General features: G+C 35.0%; 5 protein-coding genes and 1 long non-coding RNA gene across 7 annotated transcripts in view; 2 read left to right on the forward strand and 4 right to left on the reverse strand.

Moving 5' to 3' along the window:
* Window positions 1–4,987: 4,987 nt before the first annotated feature.
* On the forward strand, window positions 4,988–6,126 carry LOC124455609. Its single transcript, XR_006951937.1, has 2 exons — window positions 4,988–5,211; window positions 5,883–6,126. It is a non-coding gene; the product is annotated as an uncharacterized LOC124455609 (long non-coding RNA).
* On the reverse strand, window positions 5,551–9,048 carry LOC124455582 (serine/threonine-protein kinase/endoribonuclease IRE2-like). Of its 2 annotated transcripts, XM_047006233.1 has the most exons (5): window positions 8,937–9,048; window positions 8,609–8,695; window positions 8,385–8,438; window positions 6,840–7,546; window positions 5,551–6,455 (listed from the first exon to the last, which is right to left on the reverse strand). In XM_047006233.1, the coding sequence occupies exons 1-5, from the start codon at window positions 8,983–8,985 to the stop codon at window positions 5,847–5,849; spliced, it is 1,506 nt and encodes a 501-aa protein (XP_046862189.1). In that variant the 5' UTR covers window positions 8,986–9,048; the 3' UTR covers window positions 5,551–5,846. The 2 variants fall into 2 exon arrangements, with proteins under 2 accessions (XP_046862189.1, XP_046862190.1); XM_047006234.1 differs by lacking the exon at window positions 8,385–8,438 and having other exon boundaries at window positions 8,937–9,047.
* A 2,657-nt stretch (window positions 9,049–11,705) lies between these two features.
* Window positions 11,706–12,299, forward strand: LOC124455800 (putative nuclease HARBI1). The gene has a single exon (XM_047006419.1). It carries the CDS (start codon window positions 11,706–11,708, stop codon window positions 12,297–12,299), a length of 594 nt encoding a protein of 197 aa, XP_046862375.1.
* Window positions 12,300–12,371: 72 nt separating this feature from the next.
* The window catches only part of LOC124455578 (serine/threonine-protein kinase/endoribonuclease ire-1-like), a 261,076-nt gene continuing 254,491 nt past the window's right edge, over window positions 12,372–18,956 (reverse strand). The window contains exons 14-16 of the mRNA XM_047006222.1: window positions 13,763–13,813; window positions 13,596–13,681; window positions 12,372–13,476 (exon numbers count right to left, since the gene is read on the reverse strand). Coding sequence (XP_046862178.1) covers window positions 13,617–13,681; window positions 13,763–13,813 — 116 coding nt within the window. The 3' untranslated portion in view covers window positions 12,372–13,476; window positions 13,596–13,616. The remainder of the gene's footprint in view (window positions 13,477–13,595; window positions 13,682–13,762; window positions 13,814–18,956) is intronic.
* On the reverse strand, window positions 13,726–15,032 carry LOC124455596. The gene is made up of 2 exons (XM_047006254.1): window positions 14,287–15,032; window positions 13,726–14,016 (listed from the first exon to the last, which is right to left on the reverse strand). Exons 1-2 carry the CDS (start codon window positions 14,723–14,725, stop codon window positions 13,904–13,906), a joined length of 552 nt encoding a protein of 183 aa, XP_046862210.1. The 5' UTR covers window positions 14,726–15,032; the 3' UTR covers window positions 13,726–13,903.
* LOC124455587 (AP-3 complex subunit mu-1-like) overlaps window positions 16,575–18,956 on the reverse strand; it is a 91,079-nt gene continuing 88,697 nt past the window's right edge. Inside the window, exons 1-3 of the mRNA XM_047006246.1 lie at window positions 17,524–17,602; window positions 17,317–17,398; window positions 16,575–17,209 (exon numbers count right to left, since the gene is read on the reverse strand). Of these exons, the coding sequence (XP_046862202.1) occupies window positions 16,600–17,209; window positions 17,317–17,398; window positions 17,524–17,566 (735 nt within the window). The 5' untranslated portion in view covers window positions 17,567–17,602 and the 3' untranslated portion in view covers window positions 16,575–16,599. Of the gene's footprint in view, window positions 17,210–17,316; window positions 17,399–17,523 lie in introns of the transcript that reaches the window.

Raw genomic sequence — 18,956 nt, forward strand, 5'->3', positions numbered from 1 at the left:
ATCCTGCTTCTGATCTCGTCTTTGTTGTCCCTGACAAGTCTCTTTGATACGCTAGGACAGCCTCGACACTTGATACTATCGTCTCCAGTCGGATTTGTTTAGGTATATGGAATGTTTTGTCCGTAAGATAGTAGTCGCGTTTCAGTTTCGTCTAATGGGCGGGAAGAAATATTCCTCACCCAGTTATCGTCATGTTTATGTCTTGCACGTGTTTTAGTTTGTTTTAAACGTTCAAGTTTTTGTTGTTGTTTGATTTTGGTGTTGTGTTCTGTTCTTGTTTGCTCGTTTCTCTGCAATAGTTTGTGTATGGTAGAAAGTAAACTATCACTTACTGTCGTTGGTGGATGAGTTCCCAGTTTGTTCAGTCTAATCCACAATGACAATACATTTCCTGCACATTTCCACACACAATACAATGACGTAAGAACCATTACCAAAATACGGCTAACCTTGACGTTTACCTCATTTGACTCTGAAGATGACTGCCATGTAAGGTTGTCGAAACGTCAGTCAATTAATATCAAAACAGTCCTTCAGGACTTTATTAACCTTGACGATCATCATTTACAAACATATAATGATACCTGGGTTCAAAACCATTTACTTTATTACGATCATTTGGACGACAGAGTTAAACAACTTTGCTAACGACTACATAATGTTTTGGTAAGCAACGTCAGACGACAACAACTTGGTCTTCAAATCCACGCTGCAAGGATTTTGGTCTCGTTCCGACAGTGGACTTAGACTCAAGTCTCCTGTTGAACACACAAGAGGCTATTCAGATTGTCAAATCCACCAGCAGATGACTGATACGAGCACGGATTAAACTGACTGTCACAGACGAATCAACTATTACATCAAACAAATGTCGCACTGTTCAAACTGAAGAACCATACCAACATTGTAAGGATAGCTTACTACCATACAAACGTATTGCAGAGAAACGATACAAACAAGACAGAGAGATTAAACACCTCAAATCAAACAACAACAAAAACTTGAACGTTTAATGGTTCGCCCGTTTCTGTTGTAGTTGCTGAAATTGTAATGCACCTATAGAGGAACGGCACTCATCTACAAATGATGCATCTTTTTGTTTCTGCTACGTAGATGACACACAATCACAGTCACTACATGCAGATCGAGATTGATGACTCATACCTCATCAACAAACAGAACAGCCACATACACTTAACCAAAGATGTCGAAGAAAACGGAACTCTTCCTTTCCTCGACTGTTTGGTAAAACATGACAATCAAAATAGGAACAACAGTTTATCGCAAGCCACATACTGACCGACTACTAGACCAATCATCTTACAACCCCATCACAAAGCCACCACAATCAGAACATTAACAAGATGCACAAATCATATGTGATTCACCGGACGCTCTGAAACGAAAACAACTATCTCAAACGTTTTTGGAAACAACTATAACTCTGACTTTATCAAACGCAACACAAACCAACGAACCACAAACGAACAACTCAGTGACAGCAAACGATACCTTACATCAAAGGTACGTCTGAGACTATCTCGCGTATCTTACGACCATACAACATACGTGTCGCACATAAGCCAATCACAACATTACGACAAGTACTAACGAACATAAAGGACAAAGAACAACCCAACGAACGACAAGGTGCAGTTTACAAAATAACTGTCCTGACTGCCACGCCTCCTATATCGGGGAAACTGGCAGGAACTTAAACATAAGACTTACTGAGCACAAACGAGCTACTAAGAAACAAGACAAAACTAATCACATTGCCGAACATCACCGAATCACAAAGCACAACATTGACTGGGACTCGGCAAAATGCATCACTTACAGTACTGACTATAGACAACGGCTTACATTAGAAGTTGGTATACCAACTTGGAACAAACCCCTGAACAGATCACAGCAATTACCGGCACCTTCACAAACGACTTATTCACAATACAAACAAACGATCAACTAAAACATTACACTTCAAACTAATTCACAATGACAATACACAATTGACACCACACATTACAACTAAAACGTCACACCTAAATCACATCACAACTAAAATAAAATATTTCACTTCACACTAATCCACAATGACAATACACATTTCCTGCACATTTCCTGTACACACAATACAATGACGTAAGAACCAGACAATAAATACGGCTAACCTGACGTTTACTCCTCATTTGACTCTGAAGATGACTGCCGCTAAGGTTGTCGAAACGTCAGTCAACAACATCAAAAACAGTCCTTCTCAGGACTTTATTAACCTGGACGATCATCATTTACAAACATATAAGCTAAACGTATATTGCGCATGCGTATGACCAACATTGTTGCTAACGCCAGGTCAAACGATCGCAACATGCAAAATTAGCATAATTTGTTGGATAAAAATTTGACTACAATCAAATTCCATGCAACATTGTCCAACATCATGCAACATTATAAAAAAGGGTGGTCAAACGGGGCCAACATTTTGTGACAACAAAGTTGGATGATGTTGGATCAAAATGTTGCGCTCGTTTGACCGGGGCTTTAGGATAAATAATGCAAAGAAAATAAAATAAGTCAGACCTTAACACAAAATAGTCAGACCTTAACACAACTTTCACTCATATGAAAGTGTATATTGTTCTTACCACTCTCGCGAAATGCTAGGTTTCCAATTCAAATTTAACTCGAGAAATAATGCCTTAAATGTGTGTATTTTTGCCTCTTGTTCGATCGCCAGTCCAGCAGCGGTTTTTCGTCGTTACGTCACTGCGCGGTAATCGTTGTCAACATTAGACAAAATATACTAGCGAAAGTAGAAATTACGCATAAGCATATTCATCGTTGCATTTTATTTTCTAAGTTTTTAAATTATTTTGCGCAATGGATACGGATTACTCAAACGATTCCTCTAGTAATTATTCTGGAAGCAGTGTTTCAAACTACGAAGAAATGATTAACGATCGAAACATGATTCAACCATATGCTTATGAGCCGATTGAAACAGACTCGAGCGACGAGCCTATGGACGACTCCGACGAAGTTCAGCTGTTCTAACAATGAATGAAGACTCAGCACAATTTGAGGGAATAGATACTCCGGACTGTATTACAGATAATCCTGTTTTTCGAAATCTTTGTTTAAATTATTGGGTATTACGACTGGCATGGAGTGAGTACAAACAACACTATGGTTCAAGAGCTGAAGAAGGACCTGAACACAAAAGACAAAGACATGTGGCTTACAGGCAACTGGTTCGATGGTGTTGGAATGTATTGGGCAAGGAAATTAGAGTACCACTACCATCTTTTGCTGTTAGCTACATTCAAGCACATTTCCAACCACCAGGTCTAGAAGAGGACTTTGTCTTTGAGGGTTTTAAATTCGCTGATGAATAATAATGGTAATGAAATTATCATAGCCATATTTATAAGTATCGTTAGTGATGAATTACTAATAAATAAAAATATAAATTGGATTTAGTAAATGAACAATAAATACAAATTATAATGGACAAACTAAACCAATTCTTTATTTGTGCTATGCAAGGATTTTGGTGTACATAATTAAAAAGTGCCTTTGCTAAAATTTTGCTGAATTTGCATAGCAAAACAAAAAATTGGGCTACTTTACTATTAGAGATTCTCTTATTATTGTGCTTGTATAACACTTTCTTTGTTTGGCTTTTCTATAGATGCAATATTTCTTGAAATGTTTGCTGATAAAGAAATCTTGTTATGTACATTTTTTACAAATCTTGTTATGTACGATATTATATCACTTTTCCCCTTGCTGCTTTCCACATTGAACTTGTGCTTGTTTTCTGCCAGTGTTTACATTGTGGTCTATCACTGCCAACTTGGTTCTTGCAAGCATACCTTTATACAAAAAGCACTTTTAATAAAGTATTTTCCCTCCTTCCACTTGTGCTTATCATGTTCCCAAAAGGGCGAAAAAATTGGGTAGCCAAGCCAATTATGGTGAGTAAGTCATATTCTTTTGTGCAAGGTATGATGGAAGATGTCTGCTGTTTTAATGTAAAAAATGTACATAACAAGATTTCTTTACCAGCAAACATTCCAAGAAATATTGCATCTATAGAAAAGCCAAACAAATAAAGTGTTTTACTAGCACACAAATCAAGAATGGGTAAACAGTCCCCAAAAAATAATTATGTATATATCAATATTTATAATTAATAATAAGAGAATCTCTAATAGTAAAGTAGCACAATTTTATGTTTTGCTATGCAAATTCATTAGCAAAGGCACTTTTTAATTATGTACACCAAAATCCTTGCATAGCACAAATAAAGAATTGGTTTGGCTTGACCATTATAATTTGTATTTATTGTTCATTTACTAAATCCAATTTATATTTTTATTTATTAGTAATTCATCATTAAGATACTTATAAATATGGCTATAATAGTTTACATTACCATTATTATTCATCAGCGAATTTAAAACCCTCAAAGACAAAGTCCTCTTCTAGACCTGGTGGTTGGAAATGTGCTTGAATGTAGCTAGCAGCAAAAGATGGTAGTGGTACTCTAATTTCCTTGCCCAATACATTCCAACACCATCGAACCAGTTGCCTGTAAGCCACATGTCTTTGTCTTTTGTGTTCAGGTCCTTCTTCAGCTCTTGAACCATAGTGTAGTTTGTACTCACTCCATGCCAGTCGTAATACCCAATAATTTAAACAAAGATTTCGAAAAACAGGATTATCTGTAATACAGTCCGGAGTATCTATTCCCTCAAATTGTGCTGAGTCTTCATTCATTGTTAGAACAACTGAACTTCGTCGGAGTCGTCCATAGGCTCGTCGCTAGAGTCTGTTTCAATCGGCTCATAAGCATATGGTTGAATCATGTTTTGATCGTTAATCATTTCTTCGTAGTTTGAAACACTGCTTCCAGAATAATTACTAGAGGAATCGTTTGAGTAATCCGTATCCATTGCGCAAAATAATTTAAAAACTTAGAAAATAAAATGCAACGATGAATATGCTTATGCGTAATTTCTACTTTTGCTAGTATATTTTGTCTAATGTTGACAACGATCACCGCGCAGTGACGTAACGACGAAAAACCGCAGCTGGACTGCGGCTTCGCTTGCATGTACACAATGGCGATCGAAAAATACACACATTTAAGGCATTATTTCTCGAGTTAAATTTGAATTGGAAACCTAGGATTTCGCGAGAGAGGTAAGAACAATATAAACTTTCATATGAGTGAAAGTTGTGTTAACGTCTGACTACTCCTTTAAAGCAAAAGATACGCAATATTTACTATTGCATATGTGTTCTTTACAAGTTTGACAACATAATAAGCTATAAGCTTCTTTTTACCAGACGATAAAAATATGCCAAAGTCTCTGAATCACCATGATTCGTAGGTTCTCGTCACTATCTTTGGATATCTGACATATCGTTAATCTCGTCCAAAGATTTTTGACTATTGCTAGTAGTGTATCACACATGCTTGGAACCGTTATTTTCAGTTGCACAAAGTTAGAAACGACGCACCAGATACAAGTGAAGAGATTACGGTTTTTGGTAGAATATTTAAGAAAAGTGACACGTACACAGCATTAGTTTGTTGTTACATAGCTATTTACCGTTAAGATCAACGTAATCAATAACACCTTCGCTTTTCTTTCCCTTGCCTTCTTTAACTTTTACAGCATGTGCACTGTATAACAAATGTTTGCAACGGCAATATACAGAATTCAAAACATACATGCATTAAGTAAAGTAAATGAAGAGTAGAACTAGAGTGAAAATAACAAATATAGTGTCATGGACCCCTAATTTATAGCTTGGCCATCAAAAATGAAAACTCATTTCTGTGTCTTACTTGGAAAATGTTTCTCTAGATCAGGTCTTGCCTTCCAGGCACTCAATCTTATGGCTCTGTGAACTAGATAAGGCAGTTCCTCAAAAAGTTGAAGAAAATACTCTTGATAGTTTCCATCTTTAACACATGATGACAGTTGTGGACGAGGTTTATCATGCCAATGCTGGCGAACGTTTCGTAAAAATCTTAGGCAACCTAACCATGTAGAGTCGGATACTTTATTGAAATGATTAAAGAATTCAGGATCGATACGGTCCATCCAATTTATTGAAAGATTCAACTGCTCACGAAGATTTGAGGGAAGAGAATGTGGAGATGATGTCTTTATTTCTGGTTCATTCCCAACATCACACAGCAAATCAAAATTCTCCTTATCGGTTTGTAGATATGGGTGTTTTAACGCTTCGTTGGCCAATGGTCTGTCTTCCGGTTTTAGCAGTAGCATCCACGATAAAAGGTCTTTGAGCGTGGCATCCTTGATTTTGTCCAAGCCAACTGGGTTTCCTGTCAAAATGTTGTCCAGTCTATGCCGTTCAATTCCAAAAGGATGTTTCCCCTTTGTTGCAACATAATAAGCCACCATTCCGGCATTCTATTTTCAATAAAAAATGGAGTTAATTTATTTGTTACTTGCAAAAATACAAGTTCAGTTCGAAAAAAATCAGCAAAATGCTCTCCAATTAAGAGTCGTAGCCATAATTTTTTAGAGCAATCTAAATGAAAGACATACAATCGTAAAACCAATAAGGCAATAACAACAATTCATTATCATACATATACATATTTTTATATTTTATACAGTACAATTTGTATTTCGCCACTATATGACTGTACAATGAAGGTAAACAAAAATTTTATTTAAAAGTGATAATGATATCAGTGGCAGTGATAATGATATCCCTACCAAATACAACATTCAAATGCAAAAACAACATTGACCTGTAGTTGGACCTCTATTTCTACTTCATGAACTTACCATAATGTCAGACTCTTTTTTGTAACGAACTTTATTAATTGTATCATCAGATGCGTCATATGACTCTGGAGCTATCCAATATTTAGCTCCTCTTTGTATGCTCCAATGTGTCGAAGTTTCATCAGATAACATATGACTTATACCAAAGTCCGCGACTAAAAAATTTCCTTGTACATCTCGAAGAACGTTCGAGGGTCTTAAATCCCGATGAAGAATAGGATGCTCACCGCTGTGAAGATCAGCTAAACCTTTTAAAATCTGCATAAGAATTGTAGGAAGTGCTTTTTGAAGATATTGCAAAGTAGAAGATTGCACAAAACTTTCTAACGATTCTTCACACAAATCTAATATCAAATACAAATAATCTGTGCCTGGTTCTTCTTCAAGATGCCAATAATTCACAACATAATTTGAACGCTTTGCATTAAACTCATTCAAAATATCTTTTTCTCGTTTGGCTAACTCCGCGCAGTTATCTCGAAGCAATCGTTTTACTGCTTTTCCGTAACCATCTTTTCCGAGTCCAAGGTAAACACGAGTTCCATCACTTCCTTTACCAAGCAAAAACTCTTCAGAACAAATAACCTTTACACCATTTACAAGTTTAACGTTTCTTGGATTTTCTTGCTCATATTCTTCCATCATTCTGAACTTTTGCTGATGCATTATTGATTTATCATAACATTTCCATGGTTGAGACAGCAAGTCTTGAATTAAAAAGGAAAGTAGACTATTTAGAAAGGAATAAATCAATGTATCAAGAAGCAATTTAATTTTCTAATTATACGCATATCAAAAAAATGTGGCTATTAGACAACATTTGAAATACCTACACCGCTTTGCCCGTTAAGGTGAACTGAATTTTATATTTAGCTACTAAATAATAACATAACAACATAACAACATGTTTGGCTTTGTATCAGTTTATTTTGTATTAACATCGTATTTCCCTGCTCCCAAACACACGGATGAGGGATATTTAGTTCAAAGGACGTTGAGGGACGTCAGGATCTTTTCACTTTAAATGCGGAAACATTGAGATTGAAAAATCAAAGATGAAAGCATCTGTCGAGGTGAAAAGAGTTCGGAGAATTAAAGAACCTAATGTTTTTAAGGTTACCTTCTGAAAAGCTTGAGTTTTTTTACCAGAATTATTGGCTTTTTATTGGCTATCAATAATCAAATAATATGTTTTAAAAGGATGTCTTCAACAATATTCTATTTAAGTTAATTTATGTACGTGTAACGTATACATGTAACTAACAAGTTGATCATGATGGTTTTCATAATTTATTTTTAGCATCATAGCCAGTTTTCACTTTCTATACATATTGATCAAATTTCTATGTTTACAAAGTTTAAAATTTTCACATGATTTTGATCCACAACATTTGCATTATTTTTGAATTAAAAGATTTTAGTTGGCTACATATAACGATACCTTTTAAAATTAATTTATTAGGTTATAAATTATTGTTTGTATTTAGCGTTGAAAAACATGGAAATGTTTGGGCAAATGTTTTTTAACAAAATTCTTTTGCTAACCAGGTTTTGATGTGGAAGGCGAAACACCAATCATGTCTTCACTGTTATTATCATCTAATAGATAACATTACAGTATGATGACAAATTCTAAAACTCTCTTATCTGACCCTTTACAAACGTATAAATGATACGCATGATACAAACGTATTGGGAATGTAAACAAATTTTAAAGGGAATGTAAAGATGTCTGTGCAAATGTTTGCTAACAAAATACAATTTCTTACCAAGTACTGCTGAAGAAGGAGTTTTATCAATGTCGTCATAGTCGTTGTCACTCATGGAAGATGGCAAAGACATCTTTTCGTAAGAAGCTGGAAATTAATGCATCACATAACACGGTTAATACATCATAGCAAGATGAAAGGAATACTCGCTGAGTTATTTCACTCTTCATTACATCTCACATTTTTGACCATTAACAAAAGTATGTGAATAAGGAAGATATAAACAAATCTCAATGGTTACATTGCATTCTTGTTTGTACTTAACATTTCAATAGGCAATAAAGATTACGTTTGTGTAAATATTTGCATATAAAATTCCATTACTTACTAGGTCCTGATGTAGACGCAATACTCATCATGTTTGAGACACCACACATGTAGTTTTACAGCTTTATATAAAATGAATTGTTTGGATTCTTTCAAATAATTTATATCAATTAAGAAATAATTGTATTTTTCGTGTTTGTGTATAAAACAACATCATACTATACACAACGCCTGGCTATTCATGTTTGACAGTGGCTTACATGTAACTTTACGATTTTTATGTGCTACATAAACAAATTTTACATCTATAGGCCATATACATTGAGTTCTATAAGACCTGGAGGGGAAAAGGGACCTGGACCCCGTGGTCAAAAACATGGCGGTAATGGTGGATTTTGGTTGTCAAAACTTCCACTTTGAGAAAAATTTTTAACATTCATTCCCTCTGGAACCCGGATTTTTTTTACTGCTTATATTAATGACAACCAGCGAAAACCACCACGATACGGTAAGCATAAATATTGAAAATAATGCTTCAGGTTTTTGTGAAATAGACCCAACAATTTAAATGAGGAAAACCTATCGTAAAATAACTTATATTTTGTCAAGTAATGCTTTAGCTATATTAGAAATGAATATCAAACGGCATTCTTTAAACTGTCAATGTGTTGTTAAGCTTTAATGCATAATCCCATGCACAATACTTGTGTATTGGACTGTTTGTGAACAGCTTGGTGCAACTGTCTTTCTTGAACAGACGGGTACATCTTAGTTAAAATGTCCAAAAAGGAGTTGCAATAATTAGCTTACCCCTACGACTTAAGTCGACTAGAAATATAAAATAAGTAGGTATGTAATTTTTTTGAGTTTTTTTTGGTAGGATTGATTCTGGGTGTCTTATAAAGTATTATGATATTCTGATAAATCTAATGACAACTTATGAAGAAATTATCTTGAGTTAAGAAAGCAAAAGAACGAAATTCAGAAATTCAATAATCATGTTGCTGGTTCTGTTTTGAGCCAAGATATTAGAAACTGGATTGTCATTGAAAACCATGGATCTACTACTGAACAGAACTACATTACTTTCCCATTGAAAATACGATTTCTTAAATTAAAGTGCATTGGCTTCTCTGACATAACACTTTTCTTATTGATAAAAGTTTTTGTGCTTGGCATTGATATTTTATATAATCGCAAATGTGGTTGTCAAATCCGGATAGGCGAAAAAAATTTTATTTTATGAGCCCACGTCTTTCCGCTGACTTTGACAACCAAAATCCGCCATGTTTTTGACCACGAGGCCGTGCACTGATAATTTATAGTAATTTTGTTGACGTTTCCTCCAGGTCTTATAGAACTCAATGGCCATATATCATTGGCGATATTAAATTTAAGTGCGATTTCTAGTATCAGTAAAAGTTTTGATTTGATCAAATTATTCCATTTTATGGCGGTTTAAAGTTGTGAAAATGCCCTTTTGATGGACGATGTTCGTCTTAAGAAAATTATGGGAATGCAATACATTTCCAATGACCAATTCAAAGCCATATGAATAAAATTGTTCATGTATCGTCTGTTTTGTCATATCAAATTAAAAAACGAATAAACACTTGGCGGAGGAAATAAGAAAGACTTATTCTAAAGCATGAGCATTTCATATTTTACTATGTCTCTAAAGTTAAACTAGAGTATTTTGTATATCCTATAATTCTTCTTAAGTCGATATTTATTGATAAAACTTACTTTTTAAATTTCTCTTCGTTGTGAAACGTCTTCCTGCCAAATGATGTAACTTAGCGAGTGTCGGGATTTATGTATAAACGTTTGCAGGTAAATCCATGACGACGGTCGTCTACCAATGAAAATCCCTGAAATAGAAACGTTTAATAAATTGCCATGTTTATCTAGAAATTTCAATCATTAGTATTTAAACTGAAAACTGACAGGCAGTTTTCTCTCTTTATAGGCCCGTTTACACGAGCAATTTTAATATGACAATTTTTATGCGACAAATACATTTGACCGTGTAAACGACACAAAATATATGTAAATATATCTGTTCGCATGACGATTGAGGTATTGCGCCCATTGTAATAATGAACAGTTACATGTCCATACTTCATTTTACGGCGTACTTTTAATGCAATGTTTGTGCAAAAATGGCGATGACCAAGGTCGAAAAACTTCAAGCAGTAGCTATTATAACATCTCTAATGGTGCACGAAGTGAAAAAAAACGAAAGTCACGACGATGGTGGGTAAAACCGTGGAAAACTGCGCAGCGCCGATACGCACAGGGGTTAGCACAAAATTTAATTCAAGAGATCCGAGTGACTGACCATGATGAATTTAGAAATTTGTTTCGGTAAGTTAAGAAATGTGATAGTCTTTTTATTCATGCACTCTTCAAAGTTAAGCTAGTCAATGGATTGTGCAATCAATGCAAATTTTACGTTCTTTTTTTAATAATGAAATTTTCTTATTTTCTTTACTTTTATTTACAAATTATAATCTTTACTACTTTTAAGGATGGATTCCATTTTGTTTGATGAGCTACGTGAAAAGTTAACGCCATTCATTGCTAAGAAAAACACCACTATGAGAGATGCTATATCTGTTCATGATCGCTTGTGTGTAACATTAAAGTTCTTAGCATCAGGATGCTCATACAAAGATTTGATGTACAGTTTCAGAATATCAGTTTCATCTATTTCAAAAATTGTACCTGAGGTTTGTGAAGCTTTGTACAATGTGCTGAAGAAAGAATATTTAAGGCCACCCACAACAAAACAACAATGGTTACACATTGCTGATGACTTTAAGTGCAAATGGCACTTTCTCCATGCAGGTGGGCCATTGATGGTAAACATATCAACTTGTGTGCACCTCCAAACTCAGCCTCTGAGTACTTTAACTATAAAAAACATTTTAGCATAGCCCTCTTGGATATTACAGATGCAAATGCTAAATTCATCTCATTTGATCTTGGAGCCCCTGGCAACCAGTCAGATGGAGGAATTTTTAAAGACAGTCACCTTAAAAACATATGCAAGACATGCTATTTCCCACAAGCTGAAGAACTAAGAGATACATTATTGCCTATACCTTACTTTCTGCTTGGAGATGAGGCATTTGCTTTGAATGAAAATCTAATGAAGCCATATCCACACCAGACTGCAATAGGTGATGAGAAAGTTTTTAACTATAGACTTTCACGAGCACAAAGAATTGTTGAAAATGCATTTGTATTGATGTGTAGTCGATTCAGATGTCTTTTGAGAACATTGGAGTTGGATGTTCCAAATGCAATGCAGGTGGTGAGGGCCTGTATGGCACTACATAACCTTTTGATAAGTCAGAAGGACCAGGGTCAGGGAAGGAAATGTTGTGAATGGCTCTTGGAGAACACAATTAGGCAATGAAAATGAAGTATGTGACATCCAGCCAGATGCTGGTGCCCGCCCATCATCAATTCATGCAAGACAAATCAGAAATGCTCTTAAAGACTATTTCTTTGAAGAAGGGGCAGTTGATTTTCAATGGACAATGACAAACTACAAAATTATAACAAAGGTTACTTACGGTTACATAGAAGGTAATTATTTTGCAGGAAAAATTGCTTGGGAATGAAATTGGGATATTAAACAATCTAAGGAATTCATTCAATTTTACGACTTTTTTTTCGTAAGTTCCAATTTTTCCAAAGCATCTTTTAATCTCAAGCAAATGTAGAACGTCTCCACTTTTCCGTTTTGGTCTTTCTTCCTCAATTCAGCAACACCATATGCAAAACGTCGTTTTTTCTTGTTTTCATCATCACAAAAATACACAAGAGATCCTGAATCTCCGTCCATTAGAAACTTAACATCACTTTTTACCAACACTGCGTTACAAAATACGGGTCTTCCGTCTTCGTCATCAAAATTAAACATTAGATCCTCAATGTTTCCAAAAATTTCTTGAGCTTTTTGAACAATGCGTTTTTCACCACGATGCTTTCTAAGAAAAAGCCTCGACAATACGTCATGAGAATAGTTCTCCATTTCATCTGAAATATTTTCCATTTTAACTTCATCAACTTTGATGGCCATGATATCAGTTTCACGTCCAAAATCAAAATGGGAAAAATTACCAACAACTTCGTCATCATCTGAGAGTTAATATTTATTTTCTTCCATAAATCGCTGAGTGGCATTTCTGTTTACTTCAATTTCATCTTGAATTGCCAAAAACGGGTTAACGTCATCGTTCCGTATCCGGCCAATTTCATAACCAACGTGGAAACAGCTCAACGCGTATTGTTTTCCATCTTTCATGCGGAACATTGTCAACGTGCCACTGGATCGCATGTAAGGAATATCATCGCGTTCCACTTCGAGTCGCTTGTTGGATAGAGGTCGAACCTTCCACATCTTTGACGGGTCGTTTGGTCGGAATTCGATGTACTTTGAAGCTTGCCAACCAAGTTTCTCGTTGATTTCTTGTTTCATATTATGATCAGTTTTTCCGTTAGCGTAATCAACGACCATGTACAAGTAAAGATATGGCATCTGGTCAGTTGGACCCGCTGTTCCACATTTTCCACAAAACCAATCAAAGCTGCAAATGTGGAAAAATCACGGAAAGATTGAACAATAAAGCAGAAAAATATCTTCGCGTGGATAAAAACTCAACTGGAATTGAAGGAATATCAAAAAAACACAAATAGTAAGATTTACCTTTTCAATTTCTTATGCACGTCATTGCTCATTTTGAAATCGTCGGTGAGAAAATTTTTTTTTGAAGAATTGAAAGTCATCGGTACCTACATATCCTCAGATAGTTGCATAAAATTAATATCAACGGTTAAACATGCAATCCATGGTAAATAAAGTGTCGATTTTACCTGTAATTTCCGATGTCAACCGAGCACCAGTTGATGTGACTGGATTCTTATCTATCAATACAAATTTATGATTTTTAGTTGTTCTGAGTGTGCACTGTTTTCAAGTCTAAGATAATGATAAATCATAATCATTAAATACCATTAACATTTGACGAGAGTTTCATGTTTTTTAATTTTTCTGACGGTGGCTGTTGATGAACACGGGACCAGTGAGACCTCTCCCAGAAAACTGTACAGCTCAATATTAGTGCAAACTAGATAGACAGTAATGAGTAATTGTAAGCAAACATTAAAAATACTTATTGCAGATACATTTTTATTCAGTGACTATGTCCGCATGAATTTAGCATGATAATAACGGAAAACAACAATTATATACTTTTTCGGAGCCCATTTGCAGATAGTTGAGGTATTTTTTGATTGCATAACAAAATAATGTGTTAATGAAAACCACTAGTAAGAAATAGCTTTAGATGAACTTATGTAAGGAATTCTCTTTTCAATAATACAAAAATCAGGTGCACCTTTACGTGAAAATACGATCTTTGGCCGACTCTGGTCAGCAAGGGTGCAATCTTGTGTGAAGCAGCTGGTCTGAAGGAACTTGTATTGTTTTTCCAAAATGAAGCAGTTCTGAAGTTCAAGAATGGTTTTGGTTGCTAGAATTGTTCCTGTTTGCGCAGGCCTCCATTTGGCATTTGATTCTGATCCTATTTTCAATTGGGTAAAAAGTTTAATAATTGATTCAAGGAAAGATACAACTTCTGTATGTTTTTCATGTGTGTAGAGACTGAAACCCATTGTTGAAGAACGTGATGTCATCAGGTTGTACCACAGACCAACTTGATCACAAAACCATGCTGTAGTTGTGCCATTCTTGGGCAGGACTTTTTCCTGAATAAGAAAGTGAATGGCTGCCCCAGTTTTTCTGGATAGTAGATTCTTAGCCATGCTCACTTTCATTTTTTCAAAATGCCCAGGATCACAGCATTTTTCATTCAGGTGTGGTGCAATCTTTAGATTATGCAAAGAATCATAATTAACCAGCTTTTTGATGTGATTTATTGTGACTGCATTTGTAGGTAAATTGCACTCAGCAATGGCATACTGTGGGATGAAAAATTTTGTCCACGAGTCAGATGATTCCTGATATTCTTCAAAACATGTGGAACATCAGGCATAAATGTAAGTCTCTGACCCTCAATAACAGGATGCTGAATGGTATTGACTATTTCCACAGTATCATTACACTGTCCCAATTCATCATTTTCTCTTATTACTTTACAATAGATCCCAAATTCCCGAAGAACAGCATGGTTGCCCCCTCCCATATCCATAGTGACATTATATACTGTTAAATTGCATTCACTTGCCTTTTGAATTATCTCAATGATAATATCTTTCACTTCTTTAGCTGAGAATGAATTTCCAGTGAAGAAGTAGGCAACAACTTGTTTCCATCTTGTTGTCAAACCACATAACGTGAAAACCATGGCATGTGTTGCCATTGTGTCTTGCATGTCTTTTTCATTGCTGCCAGAGATAGTGCAATGGCTGATGACTGACTCAGTTCTTGTGTCAAAATCATATGATGGAATGATTGCCATTTCGTCAATGCCTGTTCGCATGGCGATTGATGTATTGCGCCCATTGTAATAATGAACAGTTACATGTTCATACTTCATTTTACGACGTACTTTTAATGCAATGTTTGTGCAAAAATGGCTCTGACCAAGGTAGAAATACTTCAAGCAGTAGCTATTATTACATCTCTAATGGTGCACGAAGTGAAAAAAAAACGAAAGTCACGATGATGATGGGTAAAATCGGTGACAGCGCCGATACGCACAAGGGTTAGCACAAAATTTAATTCAAGAGATCCGAGTGACTGACCATGATGAATTTAGAAATTTGTTTCGGTAAGTTAGGAAATGTAATAGTCTTTTTATTCATGCACTCTTCAAAATTAAGCTAGTCAATGGATTGTACAATCAATTCAAATTTTACGTTCTTTTTTTAATAATGAAATTTTCTTATTTTCTTTACAAATTATAATCTTTACTACTTTTAAGGATGGATTCCATTTTGTTTGATGAGCTATGTGAAAGGTTAACACCATTCATTGCAAAGAAAAACACCACTATGAGAGATGCTGTATCTGCTCATGATCGCTTGTGTGTAACATTAAAGTTCTTAGCATCAGGATGCTCATACAAAGATTTGATATACAGTTTCAGAATATCAGTTTCATCTATTTCAAAAATTGTACCTGAGGTTTGTGAAGCTTTGTATAATGTGCTGAAGGAAGAATATTTAAAGCCACCCACAACAAAGCAACAATGGTTACACATTGCTGATGAATTTAATGCAAATGGCACTTTCCCATGCAGTTGGGGCCATTGATGGTAAACATATCAATTTGTGTGCACCTCCAAACTCAGCCCTGAGTACTTTAACTATAAAAACATTTTAGCATAGTCCTCTTGGCTATTGCAGATGCAAATGCTAAATTCATCTCATTTGATCTTGGAGCCCTGGCAACCAGTCAGATGGAGGAATTTTAAAGACAGTCACCTTAAAACATATGCAAGACATGCTATTTCCCACAAGCTGAAGAACTAAGAGATACATTATTGCCTATACCTTACTTTCTGCTTGGAGATGAGGCATTTGCCTTGAATGAAAATCTAATGAAACCATATCCACACCGGAGTGCAATAGGTGATGAGAAAGTTTTTAACTATAGACTTTCACGAGAAAGAAGAATTGTCGAAAATGCATTTGGATTGATGTGTAGTCGATTCAGATGTCATTTGAGAACATTGGAGTTGGATGTTTCACATGCAATGCAGGTGGTGAGGGCCTGTATGGCACTGCATATCCAAATCTAAATTGAGAGTCATCTCATTATTTACAGCAAGCTCCTGAAAGTCTTCCTCCCTACCAATGACGATGTACATAATATCGACTTCTTTATTAGACACCACTCTCGTTTGATCCGGAACACGGACAATCGGTTGTCCGTTGTAAAAGTATTTCATGCTTTCTTCGTTAACTGTGGCATTTAGAGATTCTTGGATTTCCATAAATTGGACTCCGCCACTAAAGTCTTGTTGACAGTCATCCAAATTATTGACAACACCAGCATGAGCACAGGTCAAGGCATAGTACATATCATTCTTAAGGCAGAACATTGTCAATGTTCCAAAACTACCCTCGGTTCTTTCCGCTATAATTTCAGACAGCATTCGAAACTTTGCTTCTTTCAATGGTTTAGATCGTAATTCGATGTATTTCGATGCTTTCCATTTTAACTTTTCATCGATCTCATTTTTGATAACGTCCTCCGAATTTTCTTTCTCAAAATCAACTGTGACATACAAATGAGGAAACGGCATCTTCTTGTTTGGGCGAGCTATTCCATACTTCCCACTAAGCCACGAGCAACTTAAACAAGAAACGATAACTTTGTATTGTCTAAAAACTATTTTTCTTAATGTTCCGACATGCACAGGTCAATATACATAATCGATATCCCATGAAAGAAAAATTACCTTTGGAGAGCTTTGTGAACGTCAGCCTTAATATTCTTACTTTTGTCTAGAAGTTTATGGAAGTTGTCGTCATGATTTGCCTCTAAATATCATAAAAATATAATTGATAACTTTAGTCACCAACATTAACTACGATGAAACTTCCATACGATAAGACATAAATAAGACTAAAAATTGACTAATCATAAACATGGGATCATAAATTACTTTGCTCTGGATTCTGTGTCGAATTTCTGTTTTGCAATATCATCTATTTAAAAAGATCACAGCAGAAAATACACTAATAAAAAGATTATTTTGAGTGTTATCTCAGCGTGCTGCGTAGAATGAATAAATATGTGGAAAATTTAGAAGTATTATTGTCGGAATAGAAAAAACTAGAATCCCGATGCAAAAAAGCTTAACATGAGATGTTTTCAAACTTTGTTTAGAACGCAGGAACATAAAACAGACAAGAAAATTTTCTCATACATTTTAACAGTAAGAATCATTAGTTCGTTATAAGTTATAACATACTTTCAACATATTGAAGACGATGTATTTTTTAGTTACTTTAACTGCACGTAGCTAGAGTGTTCAGTTCCTAATTTTTAGAACGAATAAATACTTTCAAATATTATACTATTTCAATAATTTCACTGTTGTTAGCAGAGAAGTGAAGGTGTGTTATGTACTGCAGCAATTCTGACTAACTTTGTAAACTTTTCTATCAATTTTACTATTTGTCATTTATTTTATGAAAGTTTTATTATCAAATGGTACATTAGGTTAACAAGAAACTCCAACTCTTGCTGCAATAAAAAAAAACGTTTACTAATAATTGCTGCAAGCAAAGCAGAGTGCTTCTATATTCTTATGTGTGTACGATATCAAGATTTTTATGGTATGTACAACCATCAAAATATTATGAACGACGTCATGTTAAATTTTGCACCATTCATCAAGGTGATGAAATGTACAGATGATATGCACAGGAACTTCGTTTTCTATTAGACATTTTTAGTTAATTAAAAAGAAATTTTGAACAGTATTGTAACAAATCAAACGAAACAGACTAACCAACGGTAAGACAAATAAAAAACCTCTTCAGACTATACATTTCATAGATCAAATTCGAACATATCTAACAGTTTTTTCTAACAATGATATTTAGAAAAAGAAAAAATACATGCTAAGTACTTTAAACATATTCGGATGTTCAACAAATCAACGAAAATTTGGATGTGAAATATAAGGTATATTTTTTTCAGCAGCTTGTTAGTATCTGTTTTTTATAAGAAATGAATAGTGACATAGGATCTTTTACAGTTACTTGCTAATAAACCACTGTAAAATAATTTATAAAAATAAATAGCACAAACAAAATATAGTATTTTTTGAGTAATTACTATACACTTACAAGAGTTGGTTGGTGGTTTCCTTATATCAAATGGCAGTACTAACCAGTAAAAGTCGTACTAAGTATTAAAATGCCAATAAGAAGCAGGCACCGGAATATTATGCAATAAAAGCGCAGTCTATTTCAAGTATTTATATAGGCTGTCCTGCTCATTTCAAAGGGCAGGAGTGAACACGACTAGCGTGCGATAACTGTAATAGTTCCAGAAACGCTAGTCACGTGAGAGAGGAAGGGCATAAAA

This window comes from Xenia sp. Carnegie-2017, unplaced genomic scaffold (assembly GCF_021976095.1).
Source record: "Xenia sp. Carnegie-2017 unplaced genomic scaffold, XeniaSp_v1 HiC_scaffold_4, whole genome shotgun sequence".
Taxonomy (NCBI): Eukaryota; Metazoa; Cnidaria; class Anthozoa; order Malacalcyonacea; family Xeniidae; genus Xenia; species Xenia sp. Carnegie-2017.